This window comes from Euleptes europaea, chromosome 1, assembly GCF_029931775.1.
Source record: "Euleptes europaea isolate rEulEur1 chromosome 1, rEulEur1.hap1, whole genome shotgun sequence".
Taxonomy (NCBI): Eukaryota; Metazoa; Chordata; class Lepidosauria; order Squamata; family Sphaerodactylidae; genus Euleptes; species Euleptes europaea.
Window position 1 is genome coordinate 97,539,686 of NC_079312.1, and position 16,948 is coordinate 97,556,633.

Consider the following 16,948-nt stretch of genomic DNA (forward strand, 5'->3'; position numbering starts at 1 on the left):
GAGTTTTGAGAATTGGGATGGGGGAAATGTGCACCTAGAAAACGACAAACCCAAAGCAAAACCTCCTGTGCACAGTTTCCTCCAGTATAGTGGGGGCCAGATCCTATGAAGAGTTCTTCCGCGTCTTATTAAAAGCTCCTTGAAATCGATGTGGGCCATTGATGCCTGGGAGGTTTCGCCTTAGATTTGCCACTCTGAAGATGCACATTTTCCCCATCCGAATTCTCAAAAACTCAAAAATAAGCCCTCCATGCAGAGCTTTGAGAATTCAGATGGGGAAAATGTGTACCTAGAGAGCGGCAAAATAGGATTGTGGTGAGTGCATGTTGGGGAGGGAGCTTCCCCCTATGGAGATGAATGAGAGCATGGGAGCTCATTCCTTAAACTCCCCTCACCCCAACTGGGCGGCTTGAGACAGACATTTGCTTGGCTAGGACTGGGAGCACGCAGGAATGCCGAATAACGGGCAGGAGGGTGAGAGTGGGAAAATTTGGCGGGCAGGAGAGTAACGGCTCTGGTGTCCACGCCCCGCTTCCGGTATATCGGGGGACAATATGCAAAAAAGGCGGTGAGGTTGCGAGGGGAGGGGTTTGGAGGCGGGCGGGACGTCGTGACGCCGGAAGACTTGGCTCGTGTTAATCTGAAACGAGCCAGGGGTAACGGTTTGGGTCCTCAATTGCAAAACTGGGTTCGTTTTGGGTCGAGACAGCGCTCAGCCAGCAGCACTGAGGTGCCATTTGTTTGCGAGGATTTGATCCTGGGTGAAACAGGGAATAAACAGGGAGGAGACTGGGCAGAAACCGGAGTAAGTGACCGTGCATTTTAGACCCTTGTCTAACTCCCTTGTCCAGTTCAAAGGGCTCAGTTAGTTCTCCTTGGTCACCACAGCGAACCTGAACTTTGAGGTCAGTATGAAATTGTTGAATGAGCCATAGTAACCTCCTATCCATAGTAGAATTTGATAGTTTCAACCATAGCCTCTCTCTTGGGATGGTATCAAAAGCTCTCTTAAGATCCATAAAACCCGCGTGTGTGCCTCTCCTGACTGCCATTTGTGGGGGGTTTCCTCCCTCTTCTATTGCAGTTGCTGGCTTTTCTGCAAGGGCTGTTCACATTCTACCATCACGGCTATGAACTTGCAAAGGATTTCAGTGATTTCAAGACCGAGCTGACAATCAGCATACAAAACGTAAGTCTTGTGTGGAAACATTTACCGGAGACAGAGTACCCTGATAGCAGTGGGTTTATTGGCTTTTCAAAATGCAGCTGAGCTGCCAATCTGTTGGAGCTACTGCGGGTGGCTTCATGGGACAGGGAAGTGTTCAAGATTATTGAACACTCTCCCAAGAGATGCCCGCTGTGCCCTATACTGCCTGGTTTCCAGATATCTGTCCAGGACAACTCTTTTTCAGAGGACATTTGGGCCAAATTGAATCGTGGGATTTATGACACAAATATTCTATAAAATGTACCACTCTGGCACGATGATCAAAGAAGTGGACAGTAGGCCCAGTACGATTGCTTTAATGGAATGTCTGGAGGAATAATTCCATTTTACAGGCCCTGATGAACCTAAACAGGTCCCGCAGGGCACGAGTCTCTTCAGATAGAGCATTCCACCAGGTTAAGATTATTGAACTGTCTCCCAAGAGATGCCTGCTGTCCTATACTGCCTGGTTTCTAGGTATCTGGCTAGGACAATCCTTTTTCAGAGGACATTTGGGCCAAACTGAATTGTGGGGTTATGATATTTTTAACTACTAGTTCTGCACTATTTTCTCTTCTGTTGGCTTTGTCAGCTTTTGTTTTTAGGTTGTGTTTCAGCTAAATTATTATTGTTCTCTTTTTTTGTTCTTAAATGTTTTATGGGCATGTTGGGTCAAAAAAGAGGTAGAAAAACCCTTACAGCTAATTCCCTGAGTGGGCTGTACTCAGGTTGAGTCACACCCAGGGAGAACTTTGGTGCTAATTGTAAGAATGTTGTCCTTTAGAGAGAGAAGCGCTTTAAAAAAAATCAATTTACATATTGCTAAATTTTTATTTATTTACATCATTTATTGTCTGGCTTTCTTGTTTTGACTGGAGGTGGATTGCAGAATTGTAAAAACAATGCAGTAAAGACCAGTATACAACACACAACAAACAGTGCAGTAAAACTGGGTCAATGCAGTATGAAGTGGGAGGATACAAGAAAACTACCTAAAATTTTCGTAGGAAGTGTAATACAACCCTACTCCCTTTGAATAGTGCCCTCTTGCTCAATTTTGTTTAACCATGTCCCTATTCCCATTTAAATAAATGGTTTCCAGACCTCATCAGGCAGGCCATTCTTATAGGATTAAGCCACAACCCTGCTTAGGCAGCTATAGGCAGCTATAGTTCTTAGTTTCCTTCCTCTGTCACATATTTATAATTGAATTCATTAATCTTTTTCTTCCTTAAAAAATCCTACATGTGCTACTTCTGTTTCTCATTACCAGTCCCAGTTTGTGTATATATGTGAACCACAGATGGTATGAACTGGTTCATGCAGTTGTTGTAACCAAGAAAAGGTATTTGTTAGAAATCCTGTGTGGCATTGTATTCATGTACTGCCTGTTCATACTGTAGAACTGTTACATGAACCTGAGCATTCACCTGCACTGTTTCACAGGATGGCTGTAGCCTACCATGAGAGTTGGCTTTGAGGGTTTCCAGTGAATTAGTTAATAGAGAAGAACATGGTTAGCTGCTGTTATTTTTTTGTGCAGAGAGTAGATTCTTCTTAAAGTCCTGGGAGTTTAAGGGTTGGCGGAGGCTACCTAACATCCTTTCTGCACTCTCCTTTAAATGCAGACAAGAAACCGTTTTGAAGGCACACGATCAGAGGTCGAGTCCTTGATGAAGAAGATGAAGGAGAATCCCCATGAACACAAAAACATCAGTCCATACACAATGGAGGGTTACCTATATGTCCAAGAAAAGCGTAAGTGCTTTTATTCTAAGACCATGGAGCTCCACAGTAGACTCTTAAGCAAGTTGATAAGCTTCTAGTGATAGTTTCTCAGTAAACTGGGGGAAGGGGGATTCCTTATTTTGCCTTTGTGAAGTTAGGCAAATAGAACTTTTGCATAATTCTTTCTTTAAAAAACAGATTTGCTTTGTCATCAGTGGATACTAAGGGGCTTTTGTGTACATCTTACCATTTCAATTATGTTGTAGGTCACTTTGGAACATCGTGGGTGAAGCATTACTGTACCTATCAGAGTGACTCTAAGCGTATAACTATGGTGCCATTTGATCAGAAGTCTGGTGGAAAGGGGGTAAGTGGAAACTGGTATATATGGATAGTTGTAGGATCATTCTAATATTCATAGGACTCATGTGGGATTGTAAAAAGTCTGTTTAGTAGGGTCAAAACTAGTTACCATCATTTCTTAAAGCTAAATCTTTAGGGATAACACATCCCAACTCCTTATTCTTATTCTTCCCATTGAAGTACAATTAAAAGAAAAAATAACCTTCTTAGCTGATAGGGGGTACAACTGGCTACTGTGGTGCCTTGAGTAAATAGCTCTGGCCCTTAAAAAATTAGAAGGGTAGCTGCATTTCCCTCTAATGGTTGCAGTACTCTTTTCCCTGGCAAAAGTATGTTTTCTGTATTATTGAAATAAAGGGGTAGACTGCTGGATTAGAAAGAAGTGCAAGGCTGTAGAGCATCGTGGTAAACCAATTATGTCGTTCTTGGTTCAGATCTAAAACCCTTTCCATAAAAGAATATAATTGCTTTTCTTCCAAAGACCCCATTGCTTCAGAATTAATTTTCCTTAATTCAGGGTCTCTGTAAAGAATTTCATGTCATTTTTGTGTAATTAATGAACATAATCTCCAGATTGCCAATGGGAAAATTCTTTAGAGTGCGTATTGAATGAATAAACGGCAAAGGCCAGAATATAGAGTGCATATTTGAATTTAAGTTAACTGGGCAAAGTCTTTACTAACTGTAACCGTGCATTATGATTCTCTTTAAGATACTTCTATGATCGTAAGCAAGGCTGTTAATGATATGTTTTGGAGGTTATTAATTCCTAGGGTCGCCATGAGTTGGGAATGACTTGATGGCACTTACACATACATAATACTGAAGTGTAGCCCATTTCTGTTACTTTCTGATTTTTTTTGTATGTGTGTATTTAACAATCAATCAACATTTATTGTGATTAAAAGATCAGTCAACATCAGTTTAACAGCACAATTTACATACAGATATAAAATTAATATACAGAGATTAAAATTCATAACCTTATTGTGCTGTAATTAATTATACATAACAGTTATTAAAACATTTGGGATATCTGTTTTCTTATGGACAGGGTATCAGCACAGAATTTGGCTACTTTAGAGGTGATCTTATTGGAGTGGTCTGCAAGAAGGAGATACTTGTAGGATTTTCCAGATCTCCCTAGGAACTTAGATAAGAGTAGGGGTGAGATACGTGGAACAGATGTCCTTATAAAATGGACAGTATAATAACACATGTTCCACTGCTTCGACTGCATTCAGTTGGCAGGAACACCAATGTTGAGAATAGGGGATACGCAAGTATCTCCCTTTTACTTGCTCTGAGGGCAGGCAGTTAAAACAGGCTCGGGTGAAAGCTTTGCGGTATTCGAGGAATTCTAAAGCATAAAGATTTAGAACAAAACCAGGACAAAGTTTTGGCTATGATTGCCTACCACTGGATAGATGTGTGCCCGGGCTTGGTCAGCCTGAAGAACTGTATCCCAGAACCATTGTTTAAGTATTTCTTTAGCTCCTGAGAACACAAGATGGCATATTGTTAAGGGGGAGAAGCCAAGAAGTTGTATTTTATTCTCAACCACATCAACCCAACCTGAGCAGTAGCTATCCAAAAGAATTATGAGGGTTACTTCAGATGGGATAAGGTTTACCCTGAGCCAAAAACATATAGCTTAATACCATCTACAAGCTTCAAGTGACACCTGTCCTGATTCTATTCTATTCTAAGTATTGCATTCGGTGCACGACGAGGAACACTAAATATGCATCTAAGGAATTTAGATTGAACTGCTTCCAAGGGACAGAAGTCTTTGTATAAACAGATTTGTGGACTGTACAGGTGTTGAGGCGTCACTTTACCTCAGAAGACTTTAATTACATAGGGAATATGTGAGTCTCCTTTCGAGTAGTTGATGCCAGTTTTTGGGCACTCTTGGTAACCTGGGTCATCTGAGCCCTCCATGAACCTGTCGATTGAAACACTATGTCTAAGTATTTGAAGACTTTCACCTGTTCTATATCGTATCCATTGTGTGTATTTTTTTTTTAATCCAGGTCCATGAGCTGGGAACTGAATCCTTACTTGGTTCCTTTATCTGAAGACATGCACAGTTGTATAAGAGATATCTTATCCTGAGAAAAGGGTTAACATGGAGAGCATTTTTTCAAAAGAAGGCGTTCATGAAAGCCTCACAAGCAATTAAAATAGAAATTTAAGTAAAGTTGTCTCTTCTGCAGCCAGGGTGATTGCATTGCTTTTAATCCATGCAACACGGGAGGGGCCCTCAGCAGTAGTAGCAGGTGCTCTCGGAGCTCACTGGTTAAGGGTGAATCATTATATTCACTCTGTCTTGCCCTGCAGCATTTTGCTTATTTACATTTGAGTTGGCAATCCTCCTACGCCTATAAGGATCTGCAGCTCTGCTGTTTAAAATAGTGTTCTTCCTACTCCTCTTTCTGGGTCAAATCATTCCTCAACTCTAAATTACTGCTTTTCATGCATCTAGCGCTCTTCATAAATTTTGCTTCTTCAGTGGAATAGGCCTGATTTTTGCCTTTCTGCCTGCAGTATAATTTGGGGTCAAGGAATGCTTGAACCAGCCGGTGGTTCAGGGGCTTGGGCTTCACTGACTCTTTCCAGTAGTTGCGTTGGTTTCCCGAACTGTTGCTATAAAGAATTTGAGGGCTGCAGAACATGTTGCCGGATTTATTATATTAAAATATTTATACCCTGCTTTTTCTCTTGGCTCATGGCAGCTATATAGGATATATGGTGATTGTCCATGTATGAGAATTAGGGTTTGGAGAATTTTCCATATTTGTCATGGGCTGATCCTCACATGGTATTGTGCTTATATATACTTTTTGTTTCTTTTGGTTTGTTTTCAGCATGGAACATTTCTGACATTATGGCATGGTTGTGTCAAGGTTCCGCTGCAAGTTCAAAACATGTCTGATCCTGCCACAGGGTGCTTTATAAAATCTTTCATGATATAATCCTCACATGATTAGGTCACCAAAGGCAAACAGTGATCCAGTCAAAAAAAGGAGCTGAAAAAGCCCTGACATGTTTAAGCAATCAAGTGTTAATCTCCATTTGTACCAAAGCTTTTCATTCATTTATTGTACTACAAAAGCTAAGAAACTCCCCCCCTCCAGTGATGATCTACAGTGAATAATAGTTAGGTCTGTGTCCTGAAAATGAGCACATTATTGGAACCACCTTCTTCAGGAGGTGGTGGGCTCTCCTTCTTCAGAGGTTTTTAAGCGGAGGCTAGATGGCCATGTGACAGCAGTGCTGATTCTATGAACTTAGGCAGATCATGAGAGGGAGGGCAGGAAGGGTTGCGTCAATGTTTGGCTCTCGTGGCCCTTTCTTGCATGCCCAGGGTAGTGCCGATCACCACTTTGGAGTCGGGAAGCAATTTTCCTCTCTTTTTTTGCCCTCTTTTGTTTTTTGCCATCTTCTGGGCATGAAGTAGGGGTCACTGGGGTGTGTGAGGGAGAGGTAGTTGTGAATTTCCTGCACTGTGCAGAGGGTTGGACTAGATGACCCTGGAGATCCCTTCCAACTCTATGATTCTAAGGTAGAGTAAATGAATCAGTATCAGCTTTCATGCAAAATGTGAAGCACGGTCACAATAATGTAACATAAATGTAAATGTATAAAACTAAAGATTCTACATTTGTTCTACCTTTTATTTTACTGCTCATAAGATAGCAGGGATAAAACAAATAATGGTTCAGTTTATTTTGATACAAAATAAACTCAAAAGCAATGAATAAAAACAATAAAATTACATGTACAAAAGCAAGATCAACAGAAAAGACTTCTATGTGCCATTATAATCCATCATTTTCACATACATTTCACAATAGAGGGGGGTTAGTTGTTTGAGGACTCAACCATCTGCTTTCATAAAATTTTATTACATTACAAGTAATTTCTTTAGAAGAGTCTTAAGGAGGAGGAAAGTGTAACATGGCTCTGCTCTTTCTGGGGAATTTATTAAAATTGGCATAATATATTGGGAATGTATATGATTATAGTAGGGACAGTGTAATAATATGTGACTGTCTCAACCTTTCCCGTTTGACAAGGGCAAACCGTTTGGGAATAAGGAATGTGAAGATATCTGCCTTCCAGAAAAGCTGGGGACAAAACATTGAAATGTGCCAAAGTGAAGATTCTCCGGTACTTAGGAATCTCTAAGGCAATGAGATAGCCTGCTGACAAAAAAATCTTTGTATGGTGCATTGAAGTAGGGTACCGCTGCAACCAGGTCCTGTTGGATTGAAGGGCAAGGTCCCAGATCCATTGCTTACAAACGAATGATAGGATAAATGAGTTAAGAAAATAGTTGATATTTGGAGTCCTGCTAAGACAATAATTTACTCCTAGAATTCTAGCAAGGGAATTAACAATCCCTTGGGCTTGTGTTTCTCAATCCGTGTCTCTTTCCCCACTGCTGTCATTGAGAGACGAAGGAGCAGAGTGAATAAGAAAGGAAGGAGACGTCCTTTGCCCTGTAAGGCTAAAGACCTCTGCACCTTTTCACTGTATGGAAGAAGCCCAAGGCCCCAGTCCCTCTCTTCCAGTAGAATCCTTATGAGGAGGTTTCTGTTCCCTGAATAAAGGCAGTGTGGCTTATAATGGCTTTAAATGTCTGTGGTTTGCAGCTGCAGGCTATTGCGTGTGCCACACAAAATTCTTTGTAAAAGATTTATGGCAAACTTGCAAAACCCAGTCTCCAAATAGAAACCGTGCTAATTGAACCATGAGGAAAAATGGAGTATAAGTGATGTAATAAATATAAATTCAGAACCCTTTAAGACTAACACATTTACTGTGGTATTAGCTGCCATAGGCAAAAGTCTACTTCATCAGTTTTAAGGTTGAGAGATATTCACGATAAAAATTTGTAATTTTATAAAGGATAGTTTGCTGGTTTTAGTGAAACCTTTATTTCGTTATTCGGTACCTTCATTACTTATACAATTAACATAGGAGGGCCTTTACATTGATGCGCTGTAATGCTCTTCCTTCAGCTATATCGGAAGGGAGATATAAAAAGCTACCCTATGGTGAACGTTTATGCCTTTGTTCTGATGAGAGTATAGAGACCCTTGATCATGTTATGTTTGACTGTAAAAATTATAGCAAGATACGAGAAGCCATTTCCTCTATAATAGCTGGTTACCCAGGGAGATCTAGAGCAACCCGTCTTTTTAACATGCTCTCAGATAAGGATAGGGAGCTAACCTTTAAAGTGGCCAAATTTGGATGGCGAGCTATGAAGACTAGGCGAGCATTGGTTGAACTTAATGGATGAGCAATTCTGTATTCATATTGACTGTAATTATGTACCTCATTTTAAAATCATGTTCTTAACGGCTCTCCTATGAGTGAATGACTATTTTTGACAAGTATTTATTGGTGTATATAGTCGTTAGCCTTTTATTATGTATATTTTTTATTTGCTGGTCTTGGACTGTATTAAAGTTATTGATTGATACAATTAACTGAACTGGGATTTAGAACAAGGCTGTTACTCCTGTGTGATTTTTTTCCCCAATGTCCTGATTGTTGCTTTTCTGCCAGGGAGAAGATGAAGCCATTCTCCTCAAATCTTGCACACGTCGGAAAACTGATTCCATAGAGAAGAGGTTTTGTTTTGATGTAGAAGCAGTGGATAGGTGAGTTATGCGTATCTTTCTTGACTTTACCTCAATAAATCCAAGGAGAACAAATTTCTGTTCCTTGAATTACACACATTCACTTAAAACCAATTAAAACACAAAAAATGTCACCTACTACTTAACAAATTAAACAATTACTTGTATCCCACCTGTTCACCACATACATCTCTAATTAAACTAACAACAAATGATTAAAAATGATCCATTTCAAGAAAGAGTGTAATAAATAAAAGAAGCATATCTAGCCAATACATAAATATGAAATAAATAAAACAGAAATTAGCATCAACTAGATGCTACTTAAGTATTATTTCTTATTGGTGTCCAAATATAACTATGTAGCTCCTGATAAATATGCATAGCAAGCATTCCAGAGTTTGGGGACTGCCAGGGAAGATGCTGTCTCTCATAACTACCCATCCCACTTCTGAAGGCAGAGGCAGTCATAGTAGGATCTCAGGAAAATATCTTGGTTTATGGGACAAATAGAAACAAACTGGTACCCAGAGGAAATCTTTAAGTACTGGCGAAGTATGTTCCAATATTTGGTTCCAGTTAATAGTAATAGGGAGAGAGAGCTTAAAATTTCTATCCGCACAGTTTTCTTGCGGATAGCCCTGGGAAACTTCTCTGTGCTTCACTGGGGGCTGCACATGCACCAATGGGCTACATTTGCCAAGAGGGTTATAACAGCTCTCCAAGACTGTTAGAAATCAGGCAAACATCTTCGTGGGGGGAGGGGGGACTGAAGTCCCCTTTCTCTACATGCCATGGTCCTGATCTTAATCTGGAGACAATTGTTACATGTAGTTTAGCTATTAGTATGAGCATGTTGGAGAATTAAGTGGAAAGATTTTGCTTTAAAGTGGTTGGCTGGTTAAAAAAAATTGCCTGAACTAAGTGCACAGATAGAATTAATCTATTATTCTGTAATAGACAATATATGATAGAAGCTTGTCTTGTATAATTAATGTGAGTGGAGTGAATTGTGATAATAATATCTAGACCCACTATTTCAGGCAAAATTTCTCTATCAAATTTCAGTCCCAGAAATTTAATCCAGTGTGTAGGAAATCATTTTGAAGTTCCTTAAACTTCTGTATTGTTCTCTTAGATTTTGTACTTTAATATCTGTCTGTTCACAGATTGTTTGCATGACTGAGAATAGCAGCATTAACAGGAAATCTAAAAGGCATATTTTGATCATCTGTTAGTTTGAATGTATATTCATAATATCATAAGTCTTTGGCAGATTATTTAAGGGCTGAATACTAGTGGCTTTCTTTCTGCAAATAAGGCTACTTTTAAAAAAGCAATAGTTTGGGGACTTTTCTTTATTATATCATTGAAACACACTAACGTGTTCAGATGTCACATTATAGGGAATCAGACTGTTTCAAGTCAGGCTCTCACATGAAGAAAAGGGATGAAGTGAGGCAGATTTAAGCAAGCATGTCAAGAAGCTGTGATCATGCACAAATCGTGATGCAATTAGGGCTTGTTATGATGTCTGAATGCAGCCTAAGACACATTTTTTTCTTAATAGGGTGGGGTGATAAGTGGTTTTCTGTTGCTCCCTTCTCACAATACAGGTGTCTAGTTGCTAAACCCTTACCCCAAACAGGTGCATCAAATCTAGAGAAAGATGTATCGAAGGCTCTTCACGGCCATTAACGCATGGGTATTTCTGAAATTGTTTGTCCCTCCCCTATAGTGTGCCTTTTGTTAGCGTGTTCAAAAAACTGAACACATGGACCGTTAAGGTGATCCGCCGGGGAGAGAGAGAGGTGCGGGGTCCAGCAGCAGGTGGAGGCAGCGGCGTGGCTCTGCGCTCCTCCACCACGCCATCCCACTGGGGATAACAATTGTGTATTATGCATGCAGGGATATAATTGTATTATTCATGCCTTGGAGCTGGGGATATATAAATGCTTTATGCATATCAGTGACATTGTGCCTCCATGATGGAATGTGCTCTGGATATAGAAGGCCCTGAAAGTTATCCCCGGGGTCCCCATTGCACTTAGACTTCGAAGGGAGTGCCCTTTGAAACAACTAATAGGAGATTGGGGATCAAATTGGGGTTTCTCAACTGAGGAGAGGACAGGGTCCTTACACTGTTGTCTGAAGATCCCAGGAGATCTCCAACCCCTTCCTGGAGGTTGACAGCCCTACTAATGATATTGACTTGGGGGAAAGAGTTACTTTCCTCTGATTTAAATCTCAAACAAAACCAAGCATTTAATTAAGCTTTTAGTTTTAATTTTAAAAATCTCAAACTTTTCATTCAGACCCTGTAGGTACCTCATTTTAAGTAAACCCTATTTATCATAGCTTGAATTATTTAATAAGAATTTCCATATCTTTCAAATGTTCTTTAGTAAGGAAACTTGAACCTGATGGAGAAATAATGGCAGTCTTATATTGAACTTATCCAATCTGTCATTCAAGAACAGTGAGAGCACAGTATTCGGATTAGTGGTTGTGTGGCTGGAGCGCCAGTAGAGGTCCCTGGTAAAGAATTTTTACTCTAGCAGTAGAATCTGTCGTTCATTTGGTAACAGAAGTTGGCATGCTTTTTCAGTCATTTCACTTGCTGGGTGACGCCTAACAGAATTTGTACTGATGTAGTCAAACTGAGAGAAAGGATGAAATGAGCTGGCACCTGGAGTAAAATAAGAGTAGGAGAAGTGGGGAGAGATGGTGCCAGACCAGGACATAGCTGATCTTGATTTAGTTGCCCTGTTTTGTGTTCTGTGTGACCAGTAGGATTAACACTCCAGGGGGGAAATAGACAGATGGCTTCAGTGATTCCTTGCTGCCTGTCAGCATTGGTACCATAAAATCCTCTCACACATGGGGTTTGAAATGTATGCAGTTAATGAGCAACAGTGTGAAAGTGTACAGGTGCTCATAAATGCCCCTTTCGGACAGCTCGATGCTTGATTTTATGTTATATCTCTTACCTGTTCCTCTTTCCAGTGGCAGAGCAATGATGTTTCCTTCAAAATAAATAATTAATGGGACCAAATTGAAGTCCTCTTACATTTTGCTTCATCCTACTTTGCATTTATTTCGTTCTTTATTAGTGCTTTGTTATTTAGAATTTATTTTAACTCTTCGGATTTTTGTTCCTGCCAGTACTTTGGCACAAGTTTTTAAATAGCTGTCCTTGTAAAATGATGATAATATTGGAAGCATTAATATCCTTTTTGCATTTTGTTAAAAGTTTTTAGGCCCTTGGGGGAACTTGTCAGGAATATAATAAAGATTTCAAAAGGGGACGGGGGGACGGGGTTGACTGTACTGATTAAACAGGTCATTTTAGTTGATTACTATCTGCCTTTTCACTCCTTTTTTTTAAAGTTTGCATTACATATCTTTTGGAAAGCAAGTGAATATGACAGTCAAACAAAATCAATTTTTTAGTGTTTTCCATTTTCATTTCTTCTCCAATCAGTATGCCTAAATAGGGTGGATTCAGGCAGTGGGCCAGATTCATTGTGGGGGAGGGGAGTCCATGCTTGTGTGCCTGCCTCCCCCAGGTGGGGACCCTTTTAAGGGATCTTGGGGGTAGGGCCCTCCGGCCAAGTGCCCAGCTTGAGAGCTGTTTCCTGACTCCACGCTCACATGAACACATGAAGCTGCCTTATATTGTATCAGACCCATGGTCCATCAAGGTCAGTGTTGTCTACTCAGACCAGCAGCGACTCTCCATGGTCTCAGGCAGGGGGTCTTTCACATCACCTAGTTGCCTAGTTCCTTTAACTGGAGATGCCGGGGATTGAACCTGGGACCTTCTTCATGCCAAGCAGATGCTCTACCACTGAGCCACGGCCTCTCGGCTCAGGTAGCAAGGGGACCACTCAGAGGCTTTCATCCATGTGGGTCCACCGGAATTGCCATTCCAGGTTTACCCCCAGTGAGCAGGATGGGTTTCATCAGTTGGCAGGTGGGTTTACTGGATCTTTGCCCTATGCCACTCCAGTGCTCCTGCTGCAATCAATAATGCTGTGGCCTTTTTTACTCCACTTGGGTGTCTGTGGGCATCTGTTTCCCCTTTCCCCCTCTCTGCTCCTTCCCTTGCCCTTAGAACCACAAAATCATAACACAGCTAAGACTACTATCTGCAGAGTGTGCAAGGAATTTTGTTGTTGTTGTTGTTTTTGCTTCTGTTGTTTGGTTATTTGTCAGTAAAGTGAGTTGTGGGGCATAAGGGGGTTCAGGGAAGATAAATCAGTTGGTAGTAAAATGGAATAGTGGGATCAGCAGAGTCCATTCTGTTTTATCGGTTTGCATACTTAGGGAATACCAAACTGAAGCACCAATATGTGCTTGTGGCAGAAGAATGTGAACAGCTCGCCAATCATGTCATCTTCATAAATCTAGGCATTATTCATTTCTCTGCCTTGTGGCACGTGGCATTTTTCTTCGCATGAAAGCCTTTCTGCAAACCCAATGTTGTCTCTGTTGCAACAGACCCCCTTACAACCTTGCTGAGAAAACGTTAACAAGGCTTGCCACTTCTATTTAAGCAGGGAATTAGACAGTGAAATTATTTATAAATTAAATCAGAAATCAACATTTGAGGGGTAATGGTTCAGCCTGTAGGTGGCGGCCGTGTATGCAGTATCTGATTAAGTTGGCCTAGAAAATAAACAGTGCCACAGATGTTACACTTAGGGAACCTGTGTTGAGCTAAAGTGGAACTTAGCGATGCCAGTGATCTAGGCAAGCAGGAGGTGTGTGTGGTGGTCCCTTTCCTTCTTTCCTAATTAATGTGAATCGCTTTTGTTATATTTTTCATACCAAGTGATATTTGGTCCATTTAAGCATTCTGAGTAAATCTGAATCAATGTACTCAGGCAGCTCATGTGCAAGGAGCGTGAAAATGTTCATATTCTTTAGGAAATAAATTTGAGCTCTTAGGGTTGCCAGGTCCCTCTTTGCCACCAGCGGGAGATTTTTAGTGTGGAGCCTGAGGAGGCCATTTTCTCCAGGTGAACTGATCTCTATCAGATGGAGATCGGTTGTAATAGCAGGAGATCTCCAGCCGGGAGGAGACTGGTCTTGTCAGCTTGGTGCCAGTGGTGTGCACCCAGTAGGGACAGAGGTCCCTCAACCCGGCTGAGAGCAGGCAACCTGGGAGGGGCGTGTGAGCCTGCACACACTCCTTCTACGCAGGCCGCCCTGCCCTTTGCTGGGCTGCAGCTGGGCCCATCTTTTCACTTTTCTCTGGCTGCCTAATTTAACAATTGTATCTCCAGATACATGAATACCCAAGCTACACATACCCCAGCTAGTATTGAAAATGATTCATCTTTTGCAAATAAGGTGGTCAAAAACTGAGTTTACCATTGTTCACAATATCATTTTTTTCTTAAGCCAAATAATAGGACTAGGTATTTGGATATTTGCTGTCCAGACGGTGGCTGAAATGTCCTGTTTAGTGTCAGAGCAGGTATTTTAGATCTGAAACTGAACAGCGGATTTTTTGGGTACCATTTTGGATTGGAAATACCTGAATGCACACCCCTCTTAAGTAATTCACACCATTGAATTGATGACTTGTTTGAAAATAACCACAAGTAATGTAGTTTTATATCCAGCATGGTGAATAGCTAGGTAGCCGCTTGTGGTACATTCTTACCATTTGTCAGCTTGCTGGATTACATACGCCTCTGGGTCATCTTGACCAGGTTATGAATCACTTAAAATCAGGTACATTTCAGTAATATTTGCTACTTCTGTAATGATACACTCTATGGCATTAGTCAGTGGTATTCATCATACTGGAAAATGTCCAGAAGTTATTGGATAAAACTACAGCTCCCAGCTCACAGCACTGGAATATACAAAGTGCTCTTTGGCATCTGCACAGTCAATGTTATTTATCAGGTTGATGTTTGCACAGACTTTACTGGAGCGAACTACAGTTCTCCAGTGGAAGTGCAAGAATGCCCCAAACAATACTGGATTAACAGGAATATGTTCAGATTTTGTCAGTCTTTCAGGCAAAATGGGCAAGGCTGAAGTACTAGAACTACAGGCAATGCAGCCACAACCCCTCAAACTTGAGGAAATGCCCCACCTGTCTGACAAGTGCCTGTTGTGGGGAGAGGAAGGGATTGCGATTGTAAGCAGCTTTGAGACTCCCTATGGTAGAGAAAAGTGGAGTTTAAAAACCAACTCTTCTTTTGAAGTACATCTTTTGAAAATGGTTATTTTTTTCTTTTAGATGGGGTGAATTGTTAGAAAGGCCATGGTCAAGTGTGGAAAGGTGCAAAAAAGTGCATGTGCCATTACCATGAAAGTTTTGAGGATACGAAAAAAGCAACCAATTTTTTTGCATGTTCAGGACTGATGCTCTCCATTTATGATCACATTGAAAGGGTGTTTGCTTCATGAGTACTCAGTATCTTTTTCATGATCTTCAGCTTTTGTAGTTGGTACTTACTGGGCTTTCAAGATAAATGCAACTTCATGATAGTCAAGGTTAAGAGATTGGGAATGGGTCAAGGGATAAATTATTCTGCCTGAACTCCCCTACAAAGGGCCTTTGTCCTGCTAAAGCTGTATGTCCCATTCATATCTGTAACTAAACCTGTAACTGTAGCAAAGAATACCCATGTTCTGGAAGGAACCAGTTTCTTTTGGTGATACATTATGAGATTTGTTCCAGCTATTGCACTAATTTTGAGATACTGACCTAGCTTGTTGCATATGAGTTTTGTCCCAAATTGAAGTTGCATCACTTGAGTTCAGTAGTGTGAAACTTGCATAGAAGATAGCGCTATAGAGCTGGTCAAAATGTACAATTTGAGTGGAATGTTAAAAAAAAAGGAATTGTACAAAAACACTTTCTTAGACTTCTGAACTGGCTACGCAAATTGATTTCTGTTGACTAAACATAACAGGGCCATCCTGAGGACATGTTCCTGGGGTAAGTCCCAATGGATACACCTGAGTAGGATTCTGAGTAGACCTGCTTAGGATTGCTCCATATGTGTTTTTCTTCCCATCCTATCTGCAGCTCTTCAGCTTTGTTATTTATTCATTTTTCATTGCTGTTGGATGTGTTTTGTGCAGGTCAAATGCAAGACAACCTGTACTTGTTCTTTTGCTGTGTCACATTTCCAGTGACCTTTATAGATGAATGAAATCTTGAAATTATCATGTTGTGGCTAATGCCCTGTAAACTTAGGACTCATTCTCCCTTTTTTGCTCCCTCTGTTTTCCTCCGCTTGTGTACCGGTTGTAGAGATGCACAAGTGATAATTCCCAAGTGGTGGGTCATTCCTTGTCGGTAGGGAGTAGGAAGTTTATAGATGAGTTGTCATAAGTAAGAGCAGTAGGCGCTAAATGAAATGCAGTGTGAAAGATTCATAGGGAAATGTAATGGACTCTGGAACTAAAAATACAACTGTAAAATATATTGGGAGATGTCTAGGATCTATAAGTGACAGTGCTGTTAATCCAGTGCACCCTTACAAGAAGGCTTCATCTGGTGCAAGAGACTTTGCTGATAAAGGAAAGCAGCGATTTTGACTGCTGCCGCCTCACTGCAGCCACCAATGATGTGTGACTTTTTACACACATGGGTTCCTTCAAACCCCAGCAGTCTTTTCAGCACTCAGAGGTGTCTACTGGGGAAGGTCAGTGCCTGGGGAAGTCTGCCTTAACACAGAGAAATAGAAAGCTTTATTCATTGCTTTTTAGGAGGCATGTCTATACTTTGTCTTTTCTACTGTACTTTGTGTTTTTCTACTATATCTTCTACTCTGCCTTTTTCTGCTATGGGAAAAGAGCCCTGTGGCTCAGAGTGGTAAGCTGCAGTACTGCAGTCCAAGCTCTGCTCACGACCTGAGTTCGATTCCAACAGAAGTTGGTTTCAGGTAGCCGGCTCAAGGTTGACTCAGCCTTCCATCCTTCTGAGGTCGGTAAAATGAGTACCCGGCTTGCTGGGGGT

The 16,948-nt window shown here is 40.9% G+C and overlaps 1 protein-coding gene across 3 annotated transcripts in view; it reads left to right on the forward strand.

Annotated features, from left to right (window-relative positions):
* ARHGAP26 (Rho GTPase activating protein 26) overlaps positions 1-16,948 on the forward strand; it is a 357,153-nt gene that overhangs the window by 115,140 nt on the left and 225,065 nt on the right. For all 3 annotated transcript variants that reach the window (XM_056851135.1, XM_056851143.1, XM_056851152.1), the window contains exons 7-10: positions 1,085-1,189; positions 2,836-2,965; positions 3,202-3,302; positions 8,882-8,976. In XM_056851135.1, the coding sequence (XP_056707113.1) occupies positions 1,085-1,189; positions 2,836-2,965; positions 3,202-3,302; positions 8,882-8,976 (431 nt within the window). The remainder of the gene's footprint in view (positions 1-1,084; positions 1,190-2,835; positions 2,966-3,201; positions 3,303-8,881; positions 8,977-16,948) is intronic.